The 15,262-nt window shown below is 40.1% G+C and overlaps 1 protein-coding gene across 1 annotated transcript in view; it reads right to left on the bottom strand.

Moving 5' to 3' along the window:
* LOC117818564 (cyclin-G-associated kinase-like) overlaps positions 1-14,231 on the bottom strand; it is a 22,660-nt gene extending 8,429 nt beyond the window's left edge. The window contains exons 1-7 of the mRNA XM_034691503.1: positions 13,826-14,231; positions 5,206-5,267; positions 3,485-3,544; positions 2,597-2,711; positions 2,030-2,172; positions 1,678-1,803; positions 349-438 (exon numbers count right to left, since the gene is read on the bottom strand). Of these exons, the coding sequence (XP_034547394.1) occupies positions 349-438; positions 1,678-1,803; positions 2,030-2,172; positions 2,597-2,711; positions 3,485-3,544; positions 5,206-5,267; positions 13,826-13,967 (738 nt within the window). The 5' untranslated portion in view covers positions 13,968-14,231. The remainder of the gene's footprint in view (positions 1-348; positions 439-1,677; positions 1,804-2,029; positions 2,173-2,596; positions 2,712-3,484; positions 3,545-5,205; positions 5,268-13,825) is intronic.
* Between the last annotated feature and the right edge of the window lie 1,031 nt (positions 14,232-15,262).

Here is a 15,262-nt window from a genome sequence, read left to right as displayed (position 1 = left end):
AAAAGAGTCTTTTTCAAACATTTCACGGAGCAAAGATTAGCCAATAACTTCTTAAGACCCAGAATAATTAGATTTAGCTGGCTCTGTGTAATCCTCTTTGTTTCTGATGTGAGTCTTGTGTTGAGAGTCACTGTTTTGCCTCTGTTAAAGGAAATAAGGATTATGCAGAGGGTGAAAAATGTATCTTCCCTGATCTAAGGTGAGAACTTGATAGAAAGACTATCAACAAACAGCAGTGAATCTGTGACAATGTGGAGGTAAGCTTAACTGTAATAGCACTATAATCCAAATAATATACAGCTATATTCAGACACTGAAGGATAATAAATGAATAGTAAAAGCTCTGACCCAGATGTCCTGTTTCTCGTTGATGGGGAAGTGGAGTATAAGATCGATCATCTCTGGTGTTCGGTAAGCAGGAGTGGTGTCTCTCGTGATCTACACACAACATAAAACACACAGTTACAGCTTCTGGACCACTGGGAGTGTTACAATAGATTAACTAAAACAATTACCTATGTTGGTAAATCTAAGCTCTTATTAATTCAGAGGAAATATCAGACAATGAAAAAACGCCTCAAAAAATGTAAAAAAAGGTACTTTTTTTCCGAAGTTATTTTGTTCATGTAAGGAAGTACTGTAATGTAATAAACCCACACACAAAGATAAGTGTGCTTTATATAGATACGATTCAAATTAAAACTAATTTGCATCATGAAAAGCTCTGTCCTACCAGCAACTCTTTGTACAGGCTTAACACAGCTGACCGAGGAATACGCACAAACCTGGCTCTCTGGAGGACCAAACTGAGGTCATCCGTTCCAAAGCCCCCGAGTGGGTGTGTGGGCGTGTGTCTGTGCGGTGCGACGGCATAAATAAAATTAACCCTGAACGATGAGTGCTTCCTGGACCTCTGGTTGTTAATTCAATCTACGGTTTCTGGTTCCTGTCCATCACCATAACGCCTGTGCTACATTGATTAACTGTAGCTCATGGATGTTATTTGTCCTCCTAATTGATGCATTTATTTTTATAGAGAGATTAGAAAAATAGAATAGCACTGAGAGCAAGTGGCTGGTTTTTTTTTGGGTTCTGAAAACTATGAACTCATTACCACCTTGAAATCAAAAGATTGTGTCGTGGGAAATGATAATGCAGTCTCTGAATGTTGATCCTACATTCTCACAATAATATAAAGACAGTGGTAACAGAATAATCTGGTTCAGGTAATAACACAGATTTTCGGGGTTGGAGAAAAATAAACCAGTGTCAATTTTTAGTCATTAAATTAAGTATTGTATATTTAATGTATTCAACTGAGAAGTCATGCTGGGATTCACATTAGGGGCAAGGGGAAAGCAAGGTCTGTATCAATGAATGATTATAGTGATACTTCAAAGCATGCAACCTCATATTAACTATAAATGCTGGATTAACTGTATGGTGCTGCGTTGCAGTTCATCACTGGTTTTGGTCTCCCCACACATATTTGCAGCTTGTTACATAGTAAAATCATTGAAATGGCCTTGTGCTTATACAGGACTTTTTCTAACAGTACTCCTTGTAAAAGTGTCTGGTCCTATATGTGGTAAAAGAAAATTGATGTACATTCGAAAAAAATAGAAAACTATTAAGTGAGGGTGTTTTGGAGGTTTTTGTGCCTGTGTGTGTGTGTACCTCATCCTCCACCATAGATCTCTTCTGTGCAGACCAGCTGTAGTCGGGGTAATGTGACACCGTTGTGGCGCTGCCAAAGTCACACAGCTTGATGGTGCCCTGGTTACTAATCAAGAGGTTTTCAATCTGCAGCACAACAAGAAAGCGGTGAGTTAGCATCTCAATCGATACACATCTAATACAAGCCAGTGTTCACAGCATATCCTCATTTAGAGATATTTTAGCTGTGGTGCTTTAAATTCACACGCAATAAAAAATATGCTAATCTATTTAATCTCACTGGAGAGTGGCATTTCATAAAACAGCTCTCTATTACATCATTCATTTATTCAATAACTAAGGAGAGATGAACCTTGAGGTCTCTGTGGATGATTGGAGGCTTCTGTTTGTGCATGTGCTGCACGGCGCGGCACGTCTGGTAAAGGACTTTCAGCACGGTGTCACATGACAGGGGAGCTCTCTGCTCCACTCGCTTTATAAAGTCCACCAGCTGACCTGAGGGGGGAAGAGATGGAAAAAAATTCAGTCAAAGTGAAAGCAGCACATACCAGTCTCTCTGCTGAGTGCAATGTCTTAGTGGTCAGATATAAATTCTGTGCTGCTCACACCAAATCAAGGCTAGAGGAGGTCATGCATTATTTGCAGGGGTAAGAAAAGAGGTCTAAACTTACAAAGCTGAGCATTTGGAAATGAACAGTCAGACTGAACAGAAAGGAAGTAAAGCGGGAAGTGGAAAAGGCCACAGACAGGAAACAGTTTCGACACATGCGTCTTTAAGTTGAAGTTACATAGAACTGCTTCTGTTGACGTAGATTTACTGAACTCATGTCTGATGAATGAGTCAAAACTGATTCAGCAGGAAAGGAAGTGAAGTGATTGTGATGAAAAAGTGCCTCTGTGTTCATAAGAGTGTGTTTACCTTTACACAGCTCAGTGAGGATCAGGAACTCGGCCTGTCCGGTGTCTGACTCCTCCTTGCTGATGGAGGCGGCCGAGCAGAACTGAACCATGTTGGGATGGCCTGACAGCTTTTTCTGTAGAGGAGGAGGGTCAAGGAGGAACATCTCCTACGACTTCATTTAAACAAATCTACCTTCAACTATCCAGCTGCTCTACAACTGGTATGCAGCTTGCTGGTCAAACATAAAGAGCAGGGCGAGATTTCTACATCAACATAAAGGCTGAATGAGCTTTGAAAGAAAATGTTGCAATAAAACTTGGGAACTTCGTGCAGCCTGTGCCTTTACACTGCGTCACAGAGTATGAAAACAACTATTGCCCAACTGTACATCAGATTTCCCAGCATTTTCAGCTGCAGGCCAAAAGGTTTATTTGTTCCCTTCACTGTCAGAGTTATCTCTTTGATGAAACCCAAACTGCACAAAACCGAAAACCCTCCTCAGAGACGGGGAAATACAAAGGAGGATTTGGAGATCTGATCTTATTCCTTTTGAACCTCATATGTGAAAGAAACTCCTTCAGAATAATTCACGTCTCTCCCTGCTTATTGCTGCTTTCCAGATGAGAAACACAAACTTCTAGAAGCTAGTATTTGAATCAATCAGTTTGAGCAAAGACATCACCACTAGACTTATATCATCCATAAATCCAAGCCCCCTTTTTTGTTGTTACTTCCTGTATTGCACATTCTTGTATTGAGTTGTGTCTAATCACCAATCTAAAATCGTGCCAAGTCTTGGATTACTATAACGTGCCTCTGTCACATGTGCTCAAACAGAAAAGCTCTACATTGGTCTTCAGAGAAGAAAAATGGCTTTCATTTCAGTCTGGAAATAATAAAGGATACCATGAAGCAGACTTCCTGTATGATTTCCTTGTTCTTCTCCTCCTCATTGGAAAGCAACCTCTGTAATAAAAGGACACACACAGACTGGTGGTTATGTTGCTGTTTTGTTAAATGTGAACATTATTTTTTTAGTTGAACATACCTCAAACCCCTGAACTAAAGTAGTCTATACAGTGTCTGCTTTGAATATGAGAAAAAAACATGAATGCAAAGGAAAAAAGGTTTACAGATTATCACATCTCTGCTGAAGTTCATCTGCTTCTTTTACCACTAAACTATACTAGCAGTACGTACTGATTTGGCCAAAATTCAGCATGTAGTATGTAGTATGTAAATGGTAAATGGACTTATATGGCATATACTTATATGGCAATTTTCTAGTCTTTCTGACCACTCAAAGCGCTTTTACACTACTTGTCCCGTTCACCCATTCATACCCATTCACTCACTGATGGTAGAAGCTGTTATGTAGTGAGGGACCATCAGTGTTAGCTAATCTCAATCGTTCACATTCACACACCTCTGAACAACAGAGGGAGCAATTCAGGGTTCAGTGTTTTGCTCAAGGACACTTCGGCATGTGACTGCTGGAGCTGGGATCGAACCACCAACCTTCCGATTGATAGACGACCGACTCTACCCACTGAGCCACAGCCGCCCCATAATATGTGAACAAGAGCAAAATCTGCAGTATGCCAAAGCTCCCCGGATGTCTACTGATTCAGGAAAATTTCACAGTATGCATCGGACCAGTCTACCTCGCATACTGTTTCCAATAATGCACAGCGCTCGTTCCGGTTTTTCTTTTCTCTTCTTTTTTTGACAGGGGAACTTCGTTTTTAGGTGCTGTGAAAATTATTAAATTCCATATTAAACCACTTCCTAACTTTTTAAATCATAAGTTATGCTAAAGAAGCAGTTTATATATCAGCTTGGCCGTTGTTTACTTCTGCATTCCGAAACTGGAAATAAAGTGACGTCTGGCCCAGCGTGCTGCAACACAGATCGAACACAATAGATATGTCTATGAGTCATACTAAATACTAAATTCAAACGCAGTATGTAGTAGGCAGTACCTACTGTCTACTACATCAGTAGTATGTAGCAGACCGTTTCGAAAACAGCCTCAGTCTGAGAGCCTCTTGATTCATCCCCCAAACATCCTCTATTGAACTGATACAGCCATCGTGACCTCACCTTTATTTCTGCTTTGTTTACTTATCATTCTTAAGCCTTTAAACAAACCAAACCAACACACTGCATATTAAAGCACCCTGCAGCATACAACATGAGAATACTAATAAAATATGGAGCAGATGGTCCCCATATAACAAAATCTGTGCCATGCTTCTTTGAGCCCTGTAGTGAAACAACTCAAACATTGTTTTGGAAGCGATATGATCGACAGCATGGCTGCAGAGGAAGGATCCCACATCCTACACTTTCATCATATGTTGTTAGCAGAGCTTACTGTATACATAAGAGAAGGGCAAAAGTTCTCTTTGAGTTGTTAGATGTTAAAGTCCAGTCAAATTTAGGAACGCAGTGTATGCTGCTTCTCTGCACACTGGCTGTTGTTTACTTCTAACAGTGGTTATTCACCGCATTCTGTTTCAGCGTTTCAAAATTGTCATACTGAATGACTGTGCGATATGGAGATGAACAGTGGATGAACGTGTTACAAGTAGTGACAGGCACAGTATTCTCAGCAGGTATCTTACCTTGAGGGCATAATCTTTACCACCGCTCATGTCCTGAGCTTCATACACAAAGGCGAATCCACCTGAGAAAAAAAGAGAGAGCAACCAGGATGTCATTAACATTGTTAAGAGATAATTACATCTACACAAATAGTACATGCACTCTGAAGCTCCTTTAACGATATATCAACATGGGATGTACTGTGTAATTAAGACAGGAGTGTGTGGTAAACTGATGTGATTTGAACTGGTTGATCTGTCATCCTCTTATGTGTGAAAGTAAGACGAGTGATTTCAACCAGATTTGTTTATGACAACGTCCAAAGTGAAATAGATCAGCTGCAAGTTGTTGTATTTGTAGCTATGTCCTTGTATAAAAAGCACTGCAAGAACAACAGACAGAAAAATTAACAAATAATAAGAGGGCAGTGTGCCACCAGACAGCATGAGGCCGGAGAGTGGGACATCTGTCTTCAGACTGCTATGATACACTGTGTGATAAGGGCCTGTGTCCACTGACAGCAGTACCTATTTTCAATTCAAAACCAATGCAGGTTAGCATTACTTTTTTTTTTTTAATATATATTTTTGGGCTTTTACAACTTTATTCATGGAGGAGAGGAAAGTGGATAGCGTGGGAAACTGGGAGAGAGTGAGGGAATGACATGCAGGAAAGGAGCCGCAGGTGTCTGCTATTTGGGCGCGCAACTCAACCATTAGGCTAAATCTGCGCCCAGCAGGTCCCCATTTCTTGCGCTCCCTGCCGCAAGCCAAAACGCCCGATTATGTCTCTGTGAATAACAGTTCCACTTCTGGAACACTGCTGTGATGGTCAATGACACTTCCCCATTACAGACCCACCAAAATGGAGATGGGTTGAGGCATCTGATATCAACTTTTTAAGAATTCTACATGTCTGTCCAAGCGGCAACCTCCAGTCTAAAAATATGATTCCAATGTGGATGTGCTAAAAACTGCAGTTCATCGAGGATCCTCTTGAGGCTGGCTCCAGAAGTACCGGAAACCACATACACACCAATTCAAAAAAGACGATCTTTACAGCAGAAATAAACATCTTTACAGCCTGGTACAAAAGATGAGTGTAGTCTGGATAGCTCGTTTCTCGATCGGCACACACTGTGAGGGGGGGTGAATTTTTTTCTAACGTGGCAATTTTCGAAGATAATGAGATTACGAGTCTTCCAATGAGAGGCACAGCTGACTTGATTGACAGGCGGGAACACTGTAGCTGTTGGCTAGGAGGCTCAAAGCCCGCCTCTTTACATCACAATCACTCAACAGCAACAATATGGCTGCCACAGACGATTGGTCTCAAAGCAGCGCTTCAGAAACAGATGGGTGACGTCACAGATATTACGTCCATATTTTATACAGTCTATGGGTCTGTCTCCTGGTTAAACTAGCCACATTATTTTTTTTTAAGTTATATTTTGGGGGCTTTACACCTTTATTTGCAGAGGAGAGGACAGTGGATAGCATAGGAAACAGGGTCAGAGTGAGGGAATTACATGCTGGAAAGGGGCCACGGGCTGGAAATCGAACCAAGGCCGACCGCTATATGGACATGCAACTTTAACCTTTAGGCTAAATCTGTGCCCCACACTCATTTTTTCGGGGTATGATTTCCAGGTGTAGAGCTCCTGCTACTTCTACAACACTATTTATATCAATAAATAAGGAACTGCAGATGTAAATTAGCTTTAACCAAACTCTGATATAGAGCATCACATGGTAACATTTATGGTCAACATTGTTAATGTTAATATTTATAATAAAATAAATAAATAATAGTTTCTAAGTTTTCATTCAAAAAGCTGTTGAATGAAACCAAATGTGAATCACACCTGTGAGCATGTAAATATAGTCTTAATGGTCACTACCAAGGGAAGTGATAATGTCTAAAACACTTTTGAACCATCAACTCTGTGCTTCTTGTGACTTTACAATGAAATATGAGGACACAAACTTTTATTTTCTCTAAATGTGTTTTTTAAAATCAGAAAAAAATCACAGATAATCTGTTCAACACAATACAGAGTTATTTCTACTTTAACGTTATGACTACAGAGAGGACTGAACCCTCCATCGGCACCCTGTAGCTTACACCCATAAACATTTGAACCTTAAGGCTGCTAATTGTAACCACAGTCTTATCTGAACAGCCACAGTGGAGCAGTAGGAGCTTAAGAGCCTTCTTGAAGAATAACACAATAAGTAACCTGTCCTGGCTATCCTGATACCTTCATGCCACCACTAAGCCCCACTAAACTCAAGGTGTGGCTGAAACCTGAACTGTGAGCAATGCTGCAGTACTAATAAAGTATGAAGGCACAACCCCAATTCCAAAAATAACAGATTCTAATTGTTTGCTAATCATTTATTAAATTGAAGACAGTGCAAAGACAACATATCAAATGTTGAAACTAAGCAATTGTTATTGTTTTATGTAAAATATATAATCATTACATTTGATGCCAGCAACATGTTTCAAAAAAGTTAGAGCAGGAGCAACAGAACGCTGAAAAAGTGGTGTAATGCTAAAAATAAAACTGGAAAAGCAACAATTTGCAACAGGTTAGACATCCTGGATACAAAAAGTGGATTCAAGAGAGGCCAAGTCTCTCAGAAATATGCACCACTCTGAGAGACTGTGAGAGCAAACAATTTCAGAATAATGTTCCCTCAGCATGACATTACAAAGAATTTCATCATAGCTACAGTCCATAACAGAAAGAAAAGATTCGGAGAATCTGAAGATATCTCTGTGCGGAAGGGACAAGGCCCAAAACCAAGACTGGATAGCCATGATCTTTGGGCCCCTAGGTGGCACTGCATTAAAAAACAGACATGACTCTGCATCAGAAATCACTGCATGGGCTCAGATTCACCTCCAAAAACCGTTTTCAGTAAATACAGTTTGTCATTGCATCTCAACAATGCAAGTTAAAACTGTGCTTGGCAAAAATGAAAAATTATATAAACATCATCCAGAAATGTTGATTTCTCTGGGCTCTGAGGTGAAGTGGAAAACTGTCCTGTTCAGACTGACATTCTTTTTGGAAATCATGGACGCTGGACCTCAGCTGTGGAGAGGGGAGGGACCACCTGGCTTGTGATCAGCGCAGTTTAAAAGTCAGCATTTGTGATGACAAGGGAATGCATAAGTGCCCATGGCATTGGTAGCTTACACATTTGGGAAGGCACCATTAATGCTCTCCAATACAGGTTTTTGACTGACATCATGACAATGCCTTTTTCAGGGAAGACCTTGCATATTTCAACAAGACAATGCCAAACCACATTATGCAATACACCATGCTCTGTATTAGAAGAGTCTAGGTGATAATCAGTCCTGCGTGCAGTCCTGACTTGTCGCTCAATGAAAACATTTGGTGGATCATGACACTAGAAAATACAAAGGAAATACCAAACTGTTGAGCAGGTGAAATTCTATATCAGACGAGGCTGCGACAAAATTTCGCTTTCAAAACTCCAGAAACTGCTCTCCTTGGTTTCCAAATGTTGTCAAAAGACATAACATTTTTTAGTTTCAACCTCTGATCTGTCGTCTTTGCACTATATGCAATTTTTAAATGAGTTTAAATGATTTGCAAACCATAACATTCTATATTTAGCAACATTTTACTGAGCGTCTCCACTTTTTGGGAATTCAGGTTGCATTAAGTTGTCCAATCTTTCTCAGTGAGATACTGTGCAGCACTCCTGACTTCATGACTCGACTTCTGAAGTACAGAGCTGCATTATTATCATTGTAATTAATGGAACAAATCAGTGCAACAAAAGGGCAAGCCACCATAGTGAGGTTAGCTACAAGTCAGCGAGTCAGCTGCTGCTGCAAAATGAAGATGTTACACTGAATGTTATTACCAGACATAGTTTTTCTACACTCATTAAAAATGCATTTCTTTGTGAAAGCTCATTTACTTATTCACAGATCCAGAGACCCGCCGCAGGTAGTGGACAGGAACTATCAGTGTCTTGACTTTTCCTAACAAGTGCGTCTGTGTGCACAAGACCAGAAGGATTTAGCAACCCACAGTCCAAACAAGACGAAGGAGAGGTTACCATAGTGATGAGTAAATCAACTACCAGCCTTACTTTGCTCTGCGAGAATCTGATTGAGCACACTCCACATTCTAATCTTCAAAGCTGTATTTACTGAGAGACGTATGCCCAAATGTGTACATTGGATTTTGCTTGGCCAGTCCTGATTTTTCAACCCTGTCTAGGGCTGAAACTTGCAATCTGATGAATGACACAGAACACTACTTTAATGGCCTTTATGAGCCCGTGTGCTTCCCTAATCACATACTTTTCCTTTGTACAATCATTTAGCGCAAAACATAGCCATCTCTTGAATACGCACTCTACATTAATAAGTAATTCCAGGCACTTTGCTTCAAGAATGCACACATTCCCTGTGGGGATTGCATGTCTTCCTCTGTTTGTGCGTGAAAAAGTACAGGCACCATTTCCACTGTCGAGATAACCAGCGCATACCAAGATCAAAAAACACATAATATGGACGAAATCTTACTCCATCAAACACAAACTTATTACTTATTGCTGGGATACAAACTTAAACTACTACTTGAATATTAAAAGTATGAGGCACAGCTTTTCCACTCGAGTTCTGAATAAAGAGCTCAATACTTTTGATTTTAGAAGATAGCATAAAATCCATGGGAATGAAGACAAACCCTGTTTGTGAACATATTAACCCCTGCCTGATTAACCTGAAGAGGACAGAGCTGTGGGAGTGTGTGCACGACTGTGGCTAATATGAAAACAACCAAAACTTGTTCAATGACTTTCCTTTCCCAAAACAGGAGAGCGTGAGTCTTAAATTTACACCAACAACAGCTCAATGTCGCTCTGACTCTGAAGTAGAACAAAGCTTGAATGAATGATCTCTGTCTATCCAAAGAGGCTGGTACAGTAGACAAACTATTCATGGTCCTAAAAAAAAAAACAGAACAATAAGGAAACAGGCATCCTTTGTTTACTCCCACCACCGATCTTTGGCGAGTAATTGCAACAAAGACACCTTTCAAACAGCAGGATTTGAGTTTGAGAAGGGTCAGAGTTTCATGTGAGATGATCTTGAGCTTTATTATCTGCTCTGATTTAACCTCTCTTTATACTGTCATGAGAAAGAATGTGTAATCCCCACACCTTGATATAACCGTTGATCAGGTTGAAATGTTGTGTGCATCACTGTATTTCACAGGCACAACTTTCCTCTAAAAGAAGGGAACTTTTTTACACAAACCTAGAAAGCAGTTTGGATGTAATGAGTCAGAGCTGTGAGAAATGGACATATTGCATACTTTGAATTACCGAAAACTACTTCCATCAATGTCCTTTTTACTGTTTCTAGAAGTTAAGGTGATGAAACATTCAGTTAATAGTCAGCAGTTTCCAAGAAAGGACGACTGAAGAACTGCGACACACATCTGACCCCCAAAAACAGCACAGAGCAGACAGAGAAAGACTCATTATCTAGATCAATATCAGTCTGTTGTACAACAGAGTATAGTCTAGACCTGCTCTTTATATGTTATGAATTTGTGCTGTATGAATAAAAAGGGACTAAAAGTATTTTCAACTTAAGTCTTATTTAAAGGACTTATTTAAGATAAGTGCAACACATGCAAGGTGGTTAAATATATATAAAAATAAGATTTGGAAAATATAAGTTATATTTCATTCTACATTTTTTGGAAGAGGGAGGTTGATGCCATTATTTCAGGACAGTAGATGGAGTAGGAAACGGAGCGAGAAGGGGGTAGCATGCGGCAAAAGCCAAAGGGTCTGATTCAAACCTGTGCTGTCCACTTCAAGGACCACTGTCTACAAACACAGGCTGCACGGTTAAACCGCCCCTTTTTTCATTTGAAGATTGATTGGTGTTGTTTTTGCTGTTTTGTGCTGTATGCATTCCATAATAACAAGTTACATCAGTGAGTTTGCTTATGCACCAGTAAGACCACGCTTAAACTATGTTGACACTGAACACAGCAGTACTTATATTGTGCTTCCCTGTCTGCTAATGTAACTCAAGAGACTTGACCACTAATTGCTGCTAAATGTATTTGTAGTCAAATTATTCTGTATTGTGATTAATTTGATTTGTATGTTTTGCCAATCCAATGTCCTGCAACTAGATCAATATTAAACATTTACCCTGTGCTGGAACAGCCACTGTGGTGCGTAAGATAATAAAGCAAGTCTGTCTTGATAATCTGCAATAGGGGCAAAAACCTATGATCACTGCCAGAGAGAAAAACCTGAGCTGTGGGTTCGTGCATGTGTAAGTTAGAGCATATAAATAAATAATGACTACTATTTCAGATAAAACTCAGGTACATAATCAAAACAATACTGCTATTACTAGGGATGCACCAATCGGATCCTGGTATTGGATATCGGCTAGATTGGACTCAAAAAGCTAGATCGGATATCGGTGACAAGGGGCCGATATATAGTGCCGATCCATATGGCAGATATATTCATCTCTGTTCTATGCTTTTCTGTGTTTACAACAGCCATGGGCGTCTCCTACGTCATCAGCGCCGGTCGATCTGTGCATTTTAGCCCAGTGGAGGATAACTACAGAGGCTCTGCAGTTTAGGTGCATGTCACGCTTCTTTTGCTAACAACTCCGCCGGAAACTTGCAACATGTGCAGCGGTAATGTTTCGACGGATGGCAGTTGCGCTGAAAAATATAATGGAAGCCAAAAGGAGGAAGTTTGCGTCAGCTGTAGCCTACTGCAAAGAAGCAAGAAACCTTCTATTATTGGATTCAAAGTGTGAAAAAACTGACAGGTTTTTGGATTGAATTGTTCCGACAAAGTCATAAAAGCATGAAGTTGCCAAAACATGATTCTATCCTCACATTAAGGAATAGAGATTGTCAAATCAATACCGGGATCGGGTCGGCTAGCATCGGTATCAGCAGATACCAAAGCCCAGGTATTGATATCGGTATCGGGACCTAAAAAGTGGGACTGGTGCATCCCTAGCTTTTACAGCAGTATTGCACCAGTCTTATAATTGCACCATAACAATAGTTATTTAAATACTTTAGACCAGGGGTGTGAAACATATGGCCCACCAGAGGTTCCAATCCGGCCCGCTGGATGACTTTGCAAAGTGAAAAAATTACAGAGAAGTCATTAACTGCAAATTTTCAATAAAAGTGAGTACTATTTCAAATTTGTCCAACAATCAAACTGCTGACAGGGGCACGTGAACGGCACTCTGGGGACTTTTTTTTCTCAAAGTGAGGAAAAAGAATATTTGCAGTTTGCATAATCCGGAAGAAATTCATAGACTATTTGGACCCCTGCTTCATACAACACTGTCCAGCAAGCAAACTGTTCATGCTGGAGCAGGCGGGTCCATGAAGGTCCACTTTACCTTCTTCATTATTATAATCTCTGTTATTTTGCTGTAAACATGTCAGGTGACTGGGAAACTGTCAAGTCAAGTCAAGCTTTATTTATAAAGCACATTTAAAAACAACCTCAGTTGACCAAAGTGCTGTACATATATTAAAATACAATATAATCATACATAACAACAATAAAAGAATAGTTAGAGCTCAATTTATGAAATAAAAGAGTAAAGAAGTAAAAAGCCAAGGATTCTTGCTTAGCTGGGACTGAATGTCAAGGAGAAAAGATGGGTTTTCAGTAGTGTTTTAAAGTGCTCAACAGACTGTGCAGCTCTAACCTGGAAAGGTAGGCTGTTCCACAGCTTTGTGGCCGCCACTAAGAAGGCTCTGTGTGTCTTGTGTGTTCGCAGCAGGTTTCAGTGCTTAAAGAATATAGTATTTGGCCCCACTATGAGACTCATTATGGCGAAAAATACAACAACTGTTTTTGTGAAAAGATAGTTCATTAAATGTGAACATTTTCAGAATGTACTTTTTTGCACTAAAACATAGGGGACAAATTGGAGTTGTCCTTCTCTATAGGTTATAATGTTATGATTTTACTAGTCCGGCCTACTTCAGATCAACTTGGGCTGTATGTGGCCCCTGAACTGAAATTAGTTTGACACCCCTGCTTTAGACAAAAAAACAACTGATGATTTGCCATCAGCCATTTTCAACATTTCTTCTTCGTGTGTTTCATTTACAGCTCTGGCTATAAAACACACAGAGAAATGTATAATCGTATTACTCTTTCAGTCTACCTCGGCCTGCATTACACCCCTCTCTATCTATGACCCTGTCTGCAGTCAAACAGGTCTTGCTGCCAAGAATGATGAGAAGGTTTTGAGGTATGTAGCTAAACACTGGTTGATGTTCGTGGATGACTGAAATGCAGCTTTGCGCGAGTTTCCGTCTGATACAATATCTTGGAGCTTAACGAGAACAGAAGTTGTACATGCACACTCTTCAAACATATAGATCTGGACAGCACATGCAATAAACTCAATTATTAACAGTGTTTACTTGGTGACTCAGAGCCCTGCAGGTGTATCGTCATTGACTACAGTTGAAAAATGTAACTTGTGTTAGCCTGAGCTACTTCAGTTAGCTACCATGCCTTCGTCAGCAACATTTCCCGCAGCGGTTCACCATCTCACCTTCTGCGATCACCCTCTTTATCCTCAGTTTCATGTCACCGAGCTCAACGACTTGTCCGACGAAGTCATTCTGGTCCCGGCTGGCAGCCCCGACCGAGCCGGGCCCGGCTAGGAAATCCAATGCCGACTGGAACAGGGACATTTTCCTCCCCAGCGCCCTGCTTCAGACTCACAGAGGGCGGCTCCAGGTGAAGGGATCGCGCTGTCTAAAGCCCAGTAGGTTGGACAGAAACACTTTGCGGTTGTTTTAATTTGTCAAAAAGGCCGATAAACAGGTGATTTTATCCTTTCACTGGAAACAAACATCCTCTTCCTGATGCTAGGCTGACGAGGCCGCCACCATCACTGCGCTGACTTCCGTGAAGGGTGATGACGTCGGGGCACGATTCAGTCATGTGACGCTGAAAGAGAAATATCAGACAAAAAGGATGCATGTCTTAGAAGTGTAAAATGTAGACGAGTTGCAGCGTGTGAAAACAGGAAATTCAGAATTACGACAAAGTTGAAAGAAAAAAATTTTGATTTTCGTTGAAAAAGCAAATAAATGTGAATTCATCAGCCTGCAGGAATCTCTCAATTGCTTGCTACGGGACTCGAGTGTGCTACCTTTTTTTAACATTATTCTACAATTTCATTTAGCAGACGCTTTTGTCCAAAGCGACGTACAACACAAGCAAGAATTTAGACTGGAGGGAAAAACCTTAGTAAGTGCGACAGTGCTTCAAGTGGATTGGCCACAGGTTCTGCCCTCTAGTGCCAGAAGAAGTGCCTTTTTTTGTTGTTGTTGTTGTTGTTTAAAGATAATGTAGCCACAGCTAATCACAACAAATAATTCAAGTCAACAATAACGTTCAACATTCAACAGCATTCAATATTCAGTGCTAAATATTCAATAAGAGCTGGGTTTTAGACCTTCTGATTCATTCTACCCCTGAGGAAAAAGAAGAGAAGGGTCAGCTTCAGACATCTCTTAAAAGTAGAAAGGGACTCTGCGGATCGTAAGGAGTTAGGTGATTCATTCCATCAGTTGTGATGACCATGATGTGAATTAGTGTCCTCTTTAACCCTCCTGTTATGTTTGTTTCTCTGGAACAGCAATAATGTTCCTGGGTCAACTTGACCCGAGCCATATTCAATTATCCAAAAGTGTCAGAACCCCAAAAAATCCCAATACACATTTTTAAAATCTCATTATCAACTCCATTATTAATTATTTAAATCAAGATTTAGTCCATTGTTGTTCTTTCATTCTCACAGATCACAGTTCAATGTGGGTAACTCACTCACTTTTCATTAAAATTAATGTTAAAACTTTTTTTAATGTACATTTAATAGCCCTAAATATAAATATAATAGTATTACATGACATAGATTTTTATTTATTTTATTTTACATTTTGAATTTTTTTTTTTATGAAGTGGTGTTGATAAATGAACA

The sequence above is a fragment of the Notolabrus celidotus genome, chromosome 9, assembly GCF_009762535.1.
Source record: "Notolabrus celidotus isolate fNotCel1 chromosome 9, fNotCel1.pri, whole genome shotgun sequence".
Taxonomy (NCBI): Eukaryota; Metazoa; Chordata; class Actinopteri; order Labriformes; family Labridae; genus Notolabrus; species Notolabrus celidotus.
The sequence above is the reverse complement of the archived record's forward strand: the minus strand, read 5'-3'. Positions and strand labels throughout refer to the sequence as shown.